The sequence below is a fragment of the Papio anubis genome, chromosome 9, assembly GCF_008728515.1.
Source record: "Papio anubis isolate 15944 chromosome 9, Panubis1.0, whole genome shotgun sequence".
NCBI classification, from domain to species: domain Eukaryota; kingdom Metazoa; phylum Chordata; class Mammalia; order Primates; family Cercopithecidae; genus Papio; species Papio anubis.
Genome location: NC_044984.1, coordinates 100,823,248 through 100,840,200, shown reverse-complemented (window position 1 = coordinate 100,840,200; position 16,953 = coordinate 100,823,248). Strand labels below are relative to the sequence as shown.

Here is a 16,953-nt window from a genome sequence, read left to right as displayed (position 1 = left end):
CCCTTATTGTGTACCAAGGAAAGGCCACGTGAGGCTGCAGCGAGAAGGTGGCCACCAGCAGCCAGGAAGAGAGGCCCACTAGACCCAACCCTGTGGACATCTTTTGTCTTGGACGTTGAGCCTCTTGACATGTGAGAAAATACATCTCTGTCGTTTAAATCCACCTAGTCAGTGATTTCACATTTTATCAGCTGGAGCTGGCAAATCCAGAGGAGTGGTGAAGAACCTGAACTCACTTCAGTGTACTTCCCTTCTATATGGGATCTTGGCCTCTCCGATCCTGGCAGCGGGGCAACTTTGTGCCTACAGTCTTGTCTCCCTAGCCCTTTGATTCTGTCAAAGCTCATGTCAGGGTCACAGACTCTTAATGGCTTTGTAGCCTCATCCTGTGCCATTTCCAGCCTGGCAAAAGACTGGAGGGAAAAAAGTGCTTTAAGGGTGGTCTGTAAAACGTTACTCTATCATTACTGGAAATGGAAATCTATTTATAGAGTAAATAATTAACTCTAAATAAAGTTTAAATAAACTCTTTAAATAAAAAATAACTTTATTTTTTAAAGTTATTTGTAAGTCAGTTGTTTTTAACTTACAAATAACTTAAAAAAATAAAACCGTAGTGGGACTAGCTTACCAAATCTGGCTGCTGGCTTTTTTTTTTTTTTTTGTCCGTAGACATGGGGTCTTGCTGTGTTGCCCAGGATGGTCTCAAACTCCTAGGCTCAAGTGATCTTCCTGCCTCAGCCTCCTGAGTAGCTGGAACTACAAGTGCCTGCCACCATGCCTAGTGTCTGGCTGCTTTTCATTAAAGTATTTCTCAGAGTCAAATAGCTATTCAAATGTGGTATTTGCTAATTTTTGAGATATCAATCTGATAGAATATTTTCCTTTAAGGATGTCTCGGTTTGAAAACCCATACTTTCTAGATCTTGTAAACTTAGAGAACTTATAATTTCCTAGACACTTAGAAAGGCGACTCCCCTCAGAAAGATTAGACTGGCTTGGAATGTTTTCCTAAGAAAGATGTTCATTTATAAGAGATACAACCATTCAAGGGCATCTGAATTTTTAAAAAACGATCACTTTTGATGGCTGTAAAACATAATCACAGATAAAACCAGAACAAAGCCCTGTATGTGAGAATGCCTGGTCCCGAGGCCCTTGCTGTCCCCCTTGTTAGCAGTGAGGATCTGGGGAGTCACTTAGCTACGTAGGGCGTCAGTTTCTTCATGTATAAAGGGCATAATCATGCTTGTGAAGTGTTTCCAAATCTCCAGAGCACTGTTGGCTGCTTCGCCCTGGGCACTCCCTCAGCACTGCCGAGGTTAATCCTCAGCACTGACTGCAGGGCAGTGCTCCATGACTAGCACACACGTCTTGGCCTCCTCCACTAGACCATGTCCTTGGTCAGGCAGAGGCCTATCCTGTTCTTTTATCCGTAGTCCAGTGCCTTGTACGTGGCAGGTACTGAATGATGAACAACAAGTCCTCCTGCCAGCACCCAGCACACTGCCTTTAACTCTCCCGGCCCGACCCTCTGAGTGTTCACTGAAATGGTGTGCCCCATACTGCAGGGCAACTGCATCTTTGATGGATTTGGGAAGTGGATTTGCTACACGATGTGAGATAATCAGTATCACCCTAGAAAACTCCTTTAAAAGCCCACAAAGTACAGTATGATTGTATATTTAATCTAGTACAACAATCCTTAATGCACCATCAATTTTGAGAACCATAAGCTAGGGTAAAAAAAGGAACTGGCATAGCAAAGATCTAGGCATTCAAACTCCTTTTTGAAATATCTGTTGAAATACACATTGAGACCAGGCGCAGTGGCTTACACTTGTGAACCCCGCACTTTGGGAGGCTGAGGTGGGTGGATCACCTGAGCCCAGGAGTTCAAGACCAGCCTGGGCAACACGCGGAACTCCGTCTCTACCAAAAATACAAAAATTAGCTGGGTGTGGTGGCATGAGCCTGTAGTCCCAACAACTTCGGAGGCTGAGGTGGGAGGATAGCCTGAGCCCGGGAGGTTGAGGCTGCAGTGAGCCGTGATCTTGCCACTGCACTCCAGCCTGGGTGACAGAGTGAGACCCTGTCCGAAAAGAAAAAAAATAAAAAAGATACCTATTGAGTCCCTGCCATGAGGGCTGAGGAAGGCCTGCTCGCCTGCAGTGTCCTTCATTCTGCTTTCACTAATACCTCTATGACTGCTGCACCTACGTGTGTTAGAGATTTTTTACTGTGAAGAAAACGAAGTGAGGCTGAGTTCTCAAGTCAATGACTAGCCTGGGTCCCTGGAACATCCCTCTTTTGAAACCCAGTACACATTAGCTTGGGATCTTTAAAGGCTTTGAAAAAGTCCTGTGGAATATTTACTTGGTTACCCCAGTTTCACAACCTTAGTTTGACATAGAAGCTTGATTCTTCTTGGTATATGATACCTATTAATATTCTGTGGAACATCTTCAGTGTGACATGCTGGGAATGAAGCCTTAGGCCATTACTCAAAGCATTTCTGACTCTGATTTTACAAACAATTCTTAACACAAATGTTTGGCTTCAGGGCAGCAGTTGAAAACAAATTAGAAATGAGTAAGGAAGCCTGTCAGGTTAAAAAGAAAATGGACAGCTAGCATCCTGGCAGGTATGGAAGGGATAGAGTATGACAAAGCAGCCACGGGGTTAGATTCAGATATTTAATGAATATTGTTGCATGGTACAATCATGGAGGTTCAAAATAATAGCAATTGAGTCCATAAGGGAAGATGACATTCTTGCTTGACAAGAATGTCATCATATTTCACCAAGACTAAAATTACAAAGTTTCGGTGTATAAAGGCAAGATTTAATTGTTGGGAAAATTTATCAGAGCCAGCCACAAAAGCCAGGCTGACCAAATCAAATGGATTCTTTACATCTTCCAAGTTTCCAGAAGAACCTTGAACATCGTTAGCCAGAAGATATGGTAAATTTGACCCCAGACATTCTCTTGAAGGAGTAAGGTCTTCTAATGAGTGAATGTCAAGACATCAGCACATAAGTAATGGTTTATTTCTCCTGTAGGTCACATCCATCTGTGAATCAAGCTGCCTTGCAGTCCACATGGTCAGCATCTCTCCCATGGCTCAAGGTTCACTGATCAAGGTTGTTTAGCCAGTCTTGTAGTATATCAAAAGCCTCTCCATTTTTTTTTGTTTGTTTTAGTGACAGAATACACAAGGGAATTCTTCACAGGAGGAGTAGTAGTCCTAAATCCCTTCTGCTTTCCATTGTATTGGATGTATCGCTTGTTCTCTTTAATAGTCATTTTTTTCTATCCTCATTCATTGTACTTGGACAGTTTTAACCTGGGGATAATGTTCATAGACTGTAGCTCCTGGAAGAGCAGCTTGCAGGCATATGGAATACGGAGGGAAGACACGTGGCAGGATGACTTGCAGTAATGGCACCTGAAACCCAAGTCAGCAAGTGTTAGACAGCAACTCGGAAACAAAGGCCTTCACGCAGGAAGTGAAAACGGTCTCTATAAAGTTCTATTATCATTCTATCAAATTATCTTTCTGTTCCTAAGTGTTCAGTTGCACTGTCATATAAGTACATATGTGCCCAGAAAAAAAGAAACATCCAAGGAAGCAAAAGAAAAAATGAAACAAACACCATTCCCTCCGGTGTTCAAAGCATGCAAGTTGAGTCAGTTGTTACCACACATCTAGCCCTTTCTCCTTAAAATGTAAAACATCTGCCTATATACTTGTTTTGAAAGAGCTCCAGAAATCTGAACCATTGGGAAATTTACCCAAATTTAATTTTTTTTCATTGTTTAAGGAGTTTTAAACTAATTCAATCAATTTCCATGTATTTGATAAGCATCTACTATACTAGCAGTATATTATTCTAGGCAAGGTGCTCAACAATTATAACTTGGTTTCTGTCATTGAGATACATAAAGTCTGATGGAAAAGACAAAACTTCTGAATAGGACAGTGGTATTCAATCAAATGGTAATCAGGCTTGGTTATTTCTATGAGTGTTGGAAGGTACAACATGTTGTCCCTTGTGCGAAATTAAGAAATGTATGTATGTGTGTATGTGCATATATATTTCCACTTAACCCTAACAACAACAGCCCATGTTCCTAACCAATTTGCCTCATATTCCAATTAGGACTTTATTTTCTCTTCTTTCCGGAAGAGCTGGTAAACTGAACTTAGTTCTTAAATCAATGGCTACAACTGTAGAATGGTCCCTGGGGAGAAAGTGATTTATTCTTTCAGGTTTCAGATCAAAATAGGACCTTACCCTACTCCTCAAGGGTCCGCAGCAGCTGGGACAGTAGGTATCCAGTACAAATCCTGACTCTTAACAGGTAGAAAACTAGGTCCTCACAGTTAACGAGGAGGAAAATGAATCCAAGAAGAATAGCAACTGAGGCTTGGAAGATCTGGTGCTGACCAGGAACTGGAGGAGGATTCCTTAGTGAACAAAGGATTGGCCATTCTGGAGGGCAGTAAGACAGTGTGTGTAAAAATGTAAATGTGCATATTCTTTGATTCTGTAATCCCAAAAGTGACAAAGGGATGTGTACAAGAATGTTGACAGCCACACTATTTATAACAGCAGAACGTGAGACTATGCAAATGTCCACTGGGACATTTACATAGAAGACTGAAACCATCAGACCTGCTGTTGTGGACGCACATTTATTGAAATGGAAGGTGTCCAGGACAAACTGTGAAGTGAAAAAAGCAGTTTGTTAATCAGCATGGTCCCAAGGGGGCCCTCAAACAGGTTTTGTAAGTGTATGGAGCCCCCAAAATCATATGTAAAATTTTAATTTTTGTGTGTGTATATTTGTATCTTTCTCCTCTTATCAGAATCTTGAAAGAGTCACCAAAATGTTAATAGTGGTCATCTCTGGGTGGTGGGAATTAATGTGACTCGCTTTATATTTGTGGTAACTTTTGAATGTTTTACAATGAGCAGGATCATTTTTGCAATCAGTAAAATAAAGCTTGTATTATTTTAGAAAAGAAAAGCAAGCACTGAGGCTGAGAATGTACACGCGGTGGTGGTAACTATGCAGTCTCCTGAGGAGGAGAATGAGAGAAGACTAACCCTCACAAATGCACAATTGATGCTATGACGAGGCGACGCAGGGTGCTTAACCTGTATTTGATCCGTCGACAGTACAAATATAAACTTGGTGAGTTACTTTTTCTTAAAAGATTATTTAAAGACCTATTTAATACATTCGAGTTTAAAAATTATCTTTTTAATGTGCTTGGGTGGATGTAATCTATCTAGGAATCATGTTCATGCTTTCATTAAATTGGGGAAATGGATTTAACAGGGGTAACTTTTCTCTTCTTCTGACTAGTACATTACCCAATGACTCCAATCCAAGCTAATCTATTTTACATTTCCATATGTACTGATTCATATTCCAGAAAGCCCTTTAATCTTCTCTATTATTAAATATTTCTCCATCATTTAAAATGTTCCAGTGTGCATGTGTGTGTATAAAACCTGACCTTACCTTGTATCTGAACAATTTGCAAAGGTAGAAACTTGAACAACAATAAAATGAACGGATTTTTTTAGGGCAAAGGTAGCAAAAAGGGGAGGCTGTGGCTTCACATGAGAAATGACTGTCCAGTGAAACATCCTCTATGAGCTAATTATCTTAACAGGGATTTTCTTTTTCCTGAAGTCTTCCTTTTGGACTTCGCTTTTGTGACTTATACCCTTAGTGTCTTCTGTAGAACAACAGTCGTGCTGTAAACATCCCCATAGCAATGCCTCACTAATGTGCAAATCCCTGACAAAAGGCCAGTTTCAAGGTTCCGAACTGCTCTAATTACCCAGCCTCCATTGTGCCGCTCATTAAAGAGCAACTTCCTCCAACGACGCCCATGCTCCCTCCCACTCAACCTAGCACACATGATCAGGTAATGATGGGAAAAATGACAGCATCATTATGCTCCTCGGCCAGAAAGCAGCACCCGAGGCGGCGGCTAGACCACTAGAATGGATTAGGATTTTTTTCTGTTGGCAACAAGGGTATAAGTAGGCCACTCAAAATCAGACATACGGTATATATTGAGGTCTGTTTAATTACAGTAAAGACGCTCAAAGTGTATAACCTGATTTAGTTCTCTTTCAAAGGATTTCAAATACAATGCACACTGAACACATACGCTTCAAAATCAGACACTGCCATCAGATGCTCTCTAAATGAGACAGAAATGAAGCAGGAAAGAAGATATACATTTAGCAGAATGATGTTGAGGATCAATCACTGCTTACAGGTCTTCTTGCTTACATTACCTTCCCTGGGTAACCAGTGGCGGAGGGGGGAAGGTTCTCAAAGTGCATAAGTGAATCGGGTTGACTGTTTTCTTTTTTCTTTGGGGGTAGGGAGAGGGAGGAAGAATGCAAGGGGGAGGAAGAGAAAAGGAAACTCTTTTTGAAGTTCCATGACCTCTATTTTTAATGACATGATTCTTCTGTACCATCCTTTCGAAGTAAATTATTTAAAAATGCTTGTGTCAAATTTGAAGATTTAAGCATAGTGGAACGAGGATTCAGGCATCTTCCTATTACATGATTTCTTTTCTTTTTTTTCTTTTTGGTTGCACAGCCCAGACTATAAAAAGCAAGCTCAATATGCATTTCAAAAGACAAACAGACATCTCAGGACTGAAGCAAACCCTCATCTCATTCATATAAGAAACAGCTAGGCTTATCCTCGGAATCATGTCACCTCTTCTCTGCAACCTTATGAAAGATGAACTGCAAATGGCCACCTCTTCTGTTAGTTTTTAAAGTGAAATGATCTCTTCACGGACAAAGAGTCTTCTACACCAAAATCATGAAATAACTGGCTAAAAGGTTTTGACATTTATCTGGCAAGGGATACACTGTGTTCTAAGAAGCCCACTTGTTCAACTTGTGATTGGCTTTTTTCAACTTAGAAATTAGTAGCTCAGGATGGCAAGAAGTTGAGACTCTGTCTGGAAGGAAACTACAGTGGGGACTCAATGGGGAAACGGTGGCCCACAAATTCCTCAAATTCCAGCAATGAATGTTATTTGGGCCTAACTATATCTTGGGGATGGCCCCTATCTAGAGAAATGGCACTCCAGGGAGGGCAGGTGAGGGGCAATGAGGGGGTGAGGCTGGAAGCTCTGCAGCTTCTGCCTTAGATCTTGTTGGACCTTGCCTCTGATTGAAAAGTTAAGTAAAGAACTCACTTTTGGCTGGGCGTGGTGGCTCATGCCTGTAAATCCCAGCACTGTGGGAGGGATCACTTGAGCCCAGGAGTTTGAGACAAGCTGGGCAACATGGTGAAACCCTGTCTCTACAAAACATACAAAAGTTAGTCAGGCGTGGTGGTATGAGCCTGTAGTCCCAGCTACTTAGGAGACTGAGGTGAGAGGATCGCTTCAGTCTGGGACGTTGAGGCTGCAGTGAGCCAAGATCACACCACCGCACTCCAGCCTGGGTGACAGTGAGACTCTCTGTCTCGAAACAAAACAAAACCAAAAAAAAAAATAAAAAAACCCTCGCCTCTGGGGAACTATGGATTCTCTTGCCTACAGGAGTGTTTTAGGAATAACCCTAAGCGAGCTTTTTGTTCTTCGGCGACAGAGTGGAATCATTACAAATAGGAAAGGTGGTGCAACTGCACAAAAACAAAAAAAAATCTAGTGTCATCTTTTAAGGTGACCTTTGTGTACCAAACTCTACACAGAAATTATAAACTTTACAAACAACATGATTTACTTATTGGCAATCCTATAAATGCAGGGTATCATTCAACCAGTATTCTTTCATGAAGCATCTACCAGGTCCCAGGCTGGAGAAATGAGGGTAAACATGACAGGATGCAATGAGAATAAAGTAGAAGATAAGCTCCTTGGGAGCAGCCATCATCTGTCTTGTTCACTGCTGCATTTCTGGGGCCTAGAACAGTGTCTGACACTTAGCAGATACTTACTAAATGTTTGCTGAATAAATTACTGAGACAGACCCGGTTTCTGCCCTCACAGAATCTACCGTACAAGTGTGAAGCAGCTAGCCTTGGCAGAGAGAGTACAGACAAGGGGGCAGGGTACCAGGTCGTCTTGGTCTTGGCTCTTGGCTCTGTCACCAATTTGCTGTAAGACCTGGGGCAGCATCCCTGGCTCTTTGGGTCTGAAGTTACAAATGAAAGCATTCGATGTAATCTTCCCTAAAGAGGTTTCTTTAACACACTGTGATTCTAACATCCAACAATGCATCTGCTAGAATTTTCACAGGCAAATAGTGTTATAAAAAGTACCTGAGATAATATTTAAAAGAACATAAAGTTTGTACTCCTTGGGAGCTGAGCCTCTAGCTGTGTAGGAAGTAGATCACGATGCAGACAAATGAGACATGTACACAGAGTATCCCCAATGACAGGAATACATGCATGAGGGAGGGTATGTTAGTGATCACAGACAGAGGCTGGAGAATACGCGGATAGGATCCAGGGTCAATTCTTGAGCTGTGATTTGAGAGGCAAGAGGTGTGGTATGAGAGACATATGGTATCCACTTACCAGCCAGAATACCCCAGAAGTCCACACTGCCCACAGACATCAACCTCAAAGGCATCACTTGAAATCATTAGTCTCTCTAGCAAAAGCATACTGGCTCCATAACCGATTAAACAGTCACGTTCCATTTCCCCAAGACGCAAGCCACCATCACGAGACCGTCCTTCAGTGGGTTGCCTTTGAAACAAGTTATTAGACAAATGTGTTATTATTCTGCTAAACAAACAAACAAGCAGCATCACATGCTGGCAGAGAGCACGAGGCTTTGGAGCAGGGCTCACCTGGATCCAAATCAATAACTGGACAGTGACCTTGAACATGCTACTCAGCCTCATCTGTAAAAGCACATAAGCACACCTATCCCAAACAGCCTCAATTGAGAAAAAATACTGATGGTTGTTATGGTTAAATGAAATTAATATATAATTACATAATCTCATATGATATAACAACATATTAATATATAATCAGAGAAAACACCATTACTATTACCATCACTATCATTATTATTAGAACTTAGCAGAGTTTTCAAATCAGGAAACAATGTCTTTGAGTATTTTCAAAGATGTCTCAGTATTCTATTATTTAAAAGCAGAAAAACTAAGCAGAACAGACTGGGGGGGAACCTGGATCCTCCAGTAGTTGTGGCCAGAGCTGTTGGCCTCTTGGATGGATTCCCTGTGGTTTGTGTATATGCTGGGCTTGAGAATACTTTAAAAGGTTCAGAATCCAGGACCCAGAGATGTAGGTAAAATCAGGGGGATCTGAACAATTTAGGTAACCCCATGTAGGTATGGATCACACAAATTATTTGGGGGAAAAAAAAGCAAGCTCCCTGGCAGGCTTCTTAAAGGTAATCTTTGAGCAGGGGTGACCATGCACCCCTTGTTTGCTGTATTCCATAGCATCTTTTAATCTTTGTTGTTGCTGCCATCTCCCAAAGAATTAAGAAGGTGAACACAGGGTATGCCAACACATACCAAAATTTTACGATTTTTAGAATTGTTGTGGTTTTAAGTTTCAATGTGAAATCAAAGAAGTTGTAGAATACTTGTTGAAAGGAAATATGCACACGAATAACTTACAAATAGGTCTAAATAAACACATTATAGTGGAAACTTCATAACTGAGCACATCGATACATTTTTATCTGCCAGTAGAAACACGCATGGGCAGTTGCTTCCTCCACCTGAGGTCAGTGAACAAGGTAAAGGTAGACAGACCACATGTGGACAGAATCCAATACTTGGATTTTAACCAACTAAGATAACTGACTACAGACAAATGCACTCGAGGCAGTCTTCACATGGAAGGCACAAAAGTAATACCAAAGTAACAACTTTTTCTACACAACAAAGCAAAATACAGGAAATAACTGCTTTGACATTTATATTACTCTGAAATAGTTTTTGGATGTTGTAACTGAAATGGAAGTTTAGGAGGGGACAGCATTTAGGGGAGAAACACATCTAACCCAATGAGGGTCCCATTGCTGAAGTGATTATTGTCTTGAGAATCTCAACTTCTCCTCCCTCTTTGCAGTTTTAAGCCCACATGTGTCTATCATTTCAACAGAAATGTGCAAGTGCTCAGTTTTAAATGGTCAAGGAATTGAGTCATCTACACCTCTCCCTTGGTTTAAAAAAAAATAAAAGCCCCAGCATGAGCTGCCTCATCCTTGCCCCCTCTCCACATTGTTACATCCAGGCTGTGCTCAGTGAAAGTGGGGAAGGAACCGGATGCTTGCCGATGCCACCTGTGGATGGGCATAGTATCCATTCTGTATTCACACTCTCGACATTTACCGGTACCTGTTAAGTAGGTATATTGTCTCCACTTTAAATATGAGAAATGCTGCAGCTGAGCATTTCATCAGACTGTGGTCATCAGTGATCTGTTCAAGGCTTGTGATGGAACGAAAAGGTGGAGATGAGAGCGTCTGACTCCAAGGCCTGGGTTCCCTCCCTTAGCCCAGGGTTCCTCAACCTTGGCACTGCTGACATACTGAGCTGGGTGACTCTTTGTTGTGAGGGGCTGTCCCTATAGCATCCCTGGCCTTTCCCTACTAGATGCCAGTAGCTACTTCCCCAACCCCAAGTTGGGACATATGAAAATGTTTCCAGATGTTGTTAAATGTCCCCTGGGAAGCAAAATCATCCCTGGCTGAGAACCACTGCCCTCGACTATGCATTTCCAACTGGAAAAAATAGCACTAAGAACATGTGAAACTTAGTAGCTGTAATTCTCTTTCCCAAGAAATTTATCCATTCATTAACACACAGACACTGTGCTTGGGATCGAGGGTATACCTGTATGGGGTGCAGGTGGCCCCTGACCTCCTTTAGCTTACTCAAGTAAGTCTGCAAGTGGAGGTGCCTTATGTTTCAATAACATTAGTTTTAAAAAACTCCAATTGTGGCTTATGCTAACAAATAATGTATGCATGTGTCTTCTGTGTACACAGGGGCATATCAATGTGTGTGTGGGTATATACATACACATCTTCTTATATGAACCTTTATAAATAGAACCATATTTGCAGACATTTACACAGTAAATAGTTGTGTTAGGAGTCCACTGGCAAGACCTATGGTGGGTCTGCTCTTGCACTTGTGAAATATTTTGTAATTGGCTGCTACTTTTTCATGTTAATCATACATATATGATTTTCTTAAAGTCAAACTTGCCAAATTTTGACATCTCAGGAAAACAGAAACTTTGTTGAGTCTGCTTTTTGCCATATCTGGAAAATACAAGGTGGGCTTGACTGCATTATCAATTCTTTTTGTAGGTACTTTTCTCTTACCTGGTAAGGACGGCTCGTGGGCCCCGGGCCCGGGCATGCATTTTATCCAGCACCATGTGTTTCAGCTTCTGATAGTACACGGGGCCAAAATATATGTATGCTTCTAAGGGCTCACTGAAAGAGAGATCAAGTGTTGTGGGTTAAGAAACTACGTTTGGGCTAACAAGAGACAGCCTTTGGACCCATCACTGGCAGGTCCTTACTCATTTATGACTGACTGGATAAGAATGATTTTCAGTCTGTAGTGAATGAAAAGACTAGTTCTAAAAATATGAAAAGTACCATAGCTATATTAAAAGATAAATAGTTTTACAAAGAAATAGACACTTAAACAGGTTGGGAAACAGTGTGTATGGGATGATCCCTCCTTCAGGGTGACCTCCCTGGTCAGGCCACCATCCTTTCTTGCTTGGGCTGCCACAGACAATCTTCTATTTAATCTCCCTGCTTCCACTCTAATCCCTCAACAATCTATTCTTTGCATAAAAAGTCAGGGGACTCCTTCTAAAATGTAAATCACAATAGGTCATTCTTCTGTCCTCAACTCACCAATGGCTTCCTATCATACTCGGAATCTGTACTGCCAACATTCTATATTATGGTCCTATAGTGAGACATACTCCAGTTCCTGCACACCTCACTATTCCTATTCCCGTGTCCTGACACTCACGCTACTCCAGCAACACTGGCCTCTTCATTACTCCTCAAATGGAGCAAGCCTGTTCCTCTCTTGGGGCCTCTGACTTACTGTTTCCTTTGCCTGAAACACTCTCCCACCAGGTACTCACATGGCTCTGTCAAACATTTCACCTGCTCAGAGGGACTTTCCCTGAACATCTAAAGAAGTTCTCCTCCCACCTGACATCGCCACTCCGGCCCCGTCTCAACCTGACCCTTTGGTGCACTTGCCCCTTTTGATACCGTGGTGTACAATTTATTATCTCTCAGATTATTGCGTGTCTTCCCCACAAGAAGTAACTCTGCAAGGATAAGCACTTTGTCTCCTTTGTCACGGTGGCTCCAGCACCTGTGACCCTGCCTGGCACACAACTCGTACTCAGTAAATGTCTATTACATAACTGATTCAATGAATCTTTAGAAAGGCTGTAATAAGAGTTTAAGAAGAGGGTGAATATACATGTACTTTGACAGAAGAAACCTTTTCTCATTAGTCTGGAGCAAGAACAACCAGAGCACTGATGTCTTAAAAAAATTTTTTTAACTGCCTCAAACTTCCTTCTTCAAAGGGAAGGAAGCATCTACCATGTGCTACTTAATCCATACAATGATCCAGGGAGGACGAACTGTCACCTCTATTTTGAAGATGAAGAAATGGACACAGACAGCCCGAGAGGTTAGGTAAGAGCTGGTGAGTGGTGCAGTGGGGATTCAAATCCAGGGCTCTCCCTGCGACACTGGTCTGATTTGGAACAAGTAAACTCTGGGCTACAGCATGATGTAAAAGCAGAAAAAGCAAAGGAAACAACAGACACAGCAGAGAGGCAAAGAAAAAGCTTGGCCCCTGCTTGCTCCGTGTCCCTGATCACATTCTCAGCATCCTAAGCCAGGGCTTTTGCAGTCATCACGCCATTCTGCTAATTTCAGCACAACCTGGTTCTTGGAAGACACAGAATAGAGTGGAAGGCACAATGGAGAGGGTATCAAGAGACCCCGTCCTTGTCTCAGTTTTGTCACACAGTAATTACATGACCTCTCTAGCTGAGCGTTCTTAGTCGTACAAGGCGGTCAGAACAAGATTCTTTCCAGCTCTAACAGTGAATGATTCTATTCCTCAATGGTAGGGTTGCTCATGGTAGAATTTATGACACTCAGTTACCCAATGCTATTCCATCATCCATAGAGTAAAGCCATATGCAATTTTTCCTCCTACCTATGTTCAAGAATGAACAAAAGGTGAAAGCTGGTGGTGATATGTTTAAATGCCCTCGGGAATTTTTAACTATTAGGTAGGTGCTTAGGACATCTTTAGTGAACACATGCACAAATGTTAGGCCTCGGTCTACCTGTCAAAGCATTTATTATTCTGATACTCATCACATAAATGCAGGGAAAGTTCAAGAGTTAAAGGAAAACTTTGCATTATATGTAATTGATGTGTTCCTTAAAAGTAGGTATAGGGTAGAAATCATATTATGGTAAATTAAATCTTTTCTACTTTATTTTTTTTGAGACGAAGTCTCACTACATTGCCCAGGCTAGTCTCAAACTCCTGGGCGATCCACCTGCCTTGGCCTCCCAAAAATCTTTTCTACTTCCTAAATTATAATCTTACTAGTACAAACAGCACTCCACAATTGTTAGTTTTCTAAATTTAGATTTTCTGGTATCCAGTTTCTTAAAAAAATAAAGCTTAGGGCATATAGCTTTAACGCTTACACCTTAAGGTGGGGTGTCCAATCTTTTGGCTTCCCTGGGACGTATTAGAAGAAGAACTGTCTTGGGCCACACATAAAATACACTAACACTAACGATAGCTGGTGAGCTAAAATTTTCTTTAAATCATGAAAAACTCTCATAATGTTTTTAAACAAAGTTTACGAATTTGTGTCAGACCACATTCAAAGCCGTCCTGGGCCACGTGCCGCCCACGGGCTGTACAAGCTTGCCTGCAAGTATACTTAATAGAGTACACCTTAAAGCTTTGTCTCCCCTATCCTAGTAAAACCATTCTTTTTCTTTAAAATAGCTCAATCACATGCTTACCCTGTGATGCCCGATGTAACATAGTCTTTCCCCAAGTAGTTATAACCGTGGCGAACGAGGTCCTCACACACATCCTTCACTTTACTGCCTCCAAACGCAGTGCCGTAGTGGAATCTGCCGTCCAGCACACCGGCCTTGCCAGCCAGCAGCTCAATGAGCTTCCCCACCTGTGGGATGTGAACAAATTAAGTGAGCACCTCCCTGTGGCACAAGCACTCTCTCTGCTTATTTATCTCCAGCTTATTTCCCCACGACCACTATTAATAACAGTGATAAATTAACAGAAGCAGTATTTAAGCTTGACATGTGTGATCTAATTTTATGACTCTCAATACCCTATGAGATAGGTCGTATATTTCTTCATTTTACAGATGAAGAAACTGAAGTATGGGGAGGATAAGCAACTTGTCCAAGGCCACACAGCTGGTAAGAGGTGGAGCCAGGATCACCAAAAATAATCACTGAAAGGGAGATCCATTTAGGTTCAATACAAGGAGTTCTCTTTTGCTGAGGGGCAAATTCATCACTCAGAAGACTCCACTCTCAAAGGGAGGTATAGACAAGCTCCTCATTCTTTCTGTACAGGAGAGTGGCCCAGAATCGTCAGGGGCTGGAAGCCTGTTTATCTGGCAAGGGGCAAAAGAGCTCTACCTGAAAAAACTGCTTCAGAGTCCTTGTCACCTCCACTCTAACTAAACTAACTGCCTGCTTCTTCCTTAAAGGCAGTGCCTCTGAAAAACCTACAGGTCACTGACCGTCATTCGTGATGGGAAGCCGTGTGGGTTCATGATGATATCCGGACAGATGCCAGAATCACAAAATGGCATGTCTTCCTGGGGGACAATCAAGCCACAAACACCTGGGGGAGAGAAGATTTCATGCCACATAAAGCAAATCGGCAGAAAGGAAGAATACAGCACTTAATTGGGATTTCCCTGCTGCTATTTCTATTTCCACTGCTCTAAAATCTTCCCCATGGCCTCTATCAAGAGTAACAAAAGCAATTTTCAACAATCCTGCTGGACAAACAGTTCAAAAACGACTCTCCTTGCGAAAGGCAGTGCAGCCTTTCTGTGCTGCTGGCATGGCACACAATGGTGCTGTCAGGCTTCCTGCCCACCCTCCTGTGCCACAGAGACTGAAGAACAGTGGCTTCACTGGACCCCAGGCCTGTGGCCATCCCTGAAGCTTTAAGTCAGCAGCAGTTTTGCTCCTCATCAGCTAGTTTGTGATCTGTGGGGTTCTGCACCCATGTTAAACAAATCCAAGTTCTCTGACCCCAAACACAGAAATGACTGGATGAGGGGTGTGCTTACAATGTGGTTTTAAAAAACAGTGACAAGAAGTACCTGTGTGTGGCTGATGTGCTAACAGGTTTACCTCTATATAGGCTGCAGTGCTCTGGCTGGTTGGCTGATTTTTGCCAGGGCTTCCCTGGCTGAGTCTAAACTGCCCAAAGGAATTTTAATTCCTATAGCTTACAACCCATTAGGAAAGTGATCTTTGATTGAACTTGTAAAGTTGAACAAGAAAATTAAATGCCAAATCGTTCTTGGAAAAAAAAAAGGTTAGAATTAGAAATGGAATTCTAAGAATGAAAACAACAAAACAAAAATCTACCAACTCTATGCACTACTAATATTCTCTTAAATTAATTCCCTTAATATCATTCTAACCTATAGGGGATTTTGTTGCTAAATAGTTTTTTATTCCTCTGATTTCTTTTTCTTGGGAAGAGGAGTAGGAATAGAATTTAGATTGTTAACTACAATCTTCATAATTTAGAATCAGAAAACTAGTGTACAGTGGCATTGGATTAAGAAAACAAACGCTTTTACATTTGTAGTAAAAGATAAAATTCCTTTTCTCTGTGCGTAAAGTTATCCACTATCTGCCCCTATTGCAAAGAAACTGCTCTCAAATATTTCATTCAATTTGACTGTATGTAATTATTCAAACTATTTGAATAGTTTGTGATTTGTTATAATCACCAGGAGCTAAAGTCAAAAGAAAAAAGAATGCCATTTGCCTATGTAATACTGGTTATTAATATTCTGATTTCTTGTAGCTACCCACAATATGGATATTAAGTTTGTGGAGTTGAATTCTAGAGCATGTAGTTAGTTTAAATTGGCTTTTGGGTTAAAATGGTATTGTTTATTATAAATATATGCTTTCCTACATGAAGAATAGAAACAATCATTCAGTTCACTTTATTTCAAATTCAGCTACAATGTGTTAGAATTTCAATCAAGCAGAGTGTGTGACCCTTCTTTCTTCCTTCCAAAAATCCATCTTATCCACACTGAAATTATCTGACAAAACCCTAGGGCTACTGGGAAATCTACTTTGAAAGAGATCAAATTGTAAATCTAGGTGCACCGACAACAACATTGTTCAGCAGTGAACAAAATGTTAAAAACGGCAATCCCTAAAGGGGCCGGTTCTGGGACCAGCTCAAGTGAGAATGGAATTTTGGCTGGTGAGGAGATGGAGGGTTCAGCTATACCCCTGAAAAAACCAAACCAAAGAGAAACCTCAGCACCCCTTAAGCAGCGGTTCGCAGGAGGAGGCCGGCGTCTGCTCAGGAGGAAGCTGCCTGTCCACCCTCCATCAAGAGAAGGTGGGAGTGAGGGCAGGAGGTGCAGAAACTGACCAAGGAAGCATGACGTACTTATATTGGGGGTGGGTAAGGAGAGGATAACTTACATTTTGTGTTTACAGTTTGAATTGACATATTTAATTAAGCAAATGCAACTTTATTATGTTATTAAAATGAAAAAAGTGCTCGTTCCACTGAAATGTGAATCTCTAATACCTTTGCTTGAAATCTGATTAATCA

At 41.5% G+C, this 16,953-nt stretch overlaps 1 protein-coding gene across 2 annotated transcripts in view; it reads right to left on the bottom strand.

Annotated features, from left to right (window-relative positions):
- Nucleotides 1–2,682: 2,682 nt before the first annotated feature.
- Nucleotides 2,683–16,953, bottom strand: part of POLR3B (RNA polymerase III subunit B) — a 136,416-nt gene continuing 122,145 nt past the window's right edge. For both annotated transcript variants that reach the window (XM_003907087.5, XM_009181591.3), the window contains 5 exons: nucleotides 14,867–14,970; nucleotides 14,112–14,278; nucleotides 11,388–11,501; nucleotides 8,585–8,758; nucleotides 2,683–3,449 (listed from right to left, as the gene is read on the bottom strand). In XM_003907087.5, coding sequence (XP_003907136.2) covers nucleotides 3,320–3,449; nucleotides 8,585–8,758; nucleotides 11,388–11,501; nucleotides 14,112–14,278; nucleotides 14,867–14,970 — 689 coding nt within the window. In that variant the 3' untranslated portion in view covers nucleotides 2,683–3,319. The remainder of the gene's footprint in view (nucleotides 3,450–8,584; nucleotides 8,759–11,387; nucleotides 11,502–14,111; nucleotides 14,279–14,866; nucleotides 14,971–16,953) is intronic.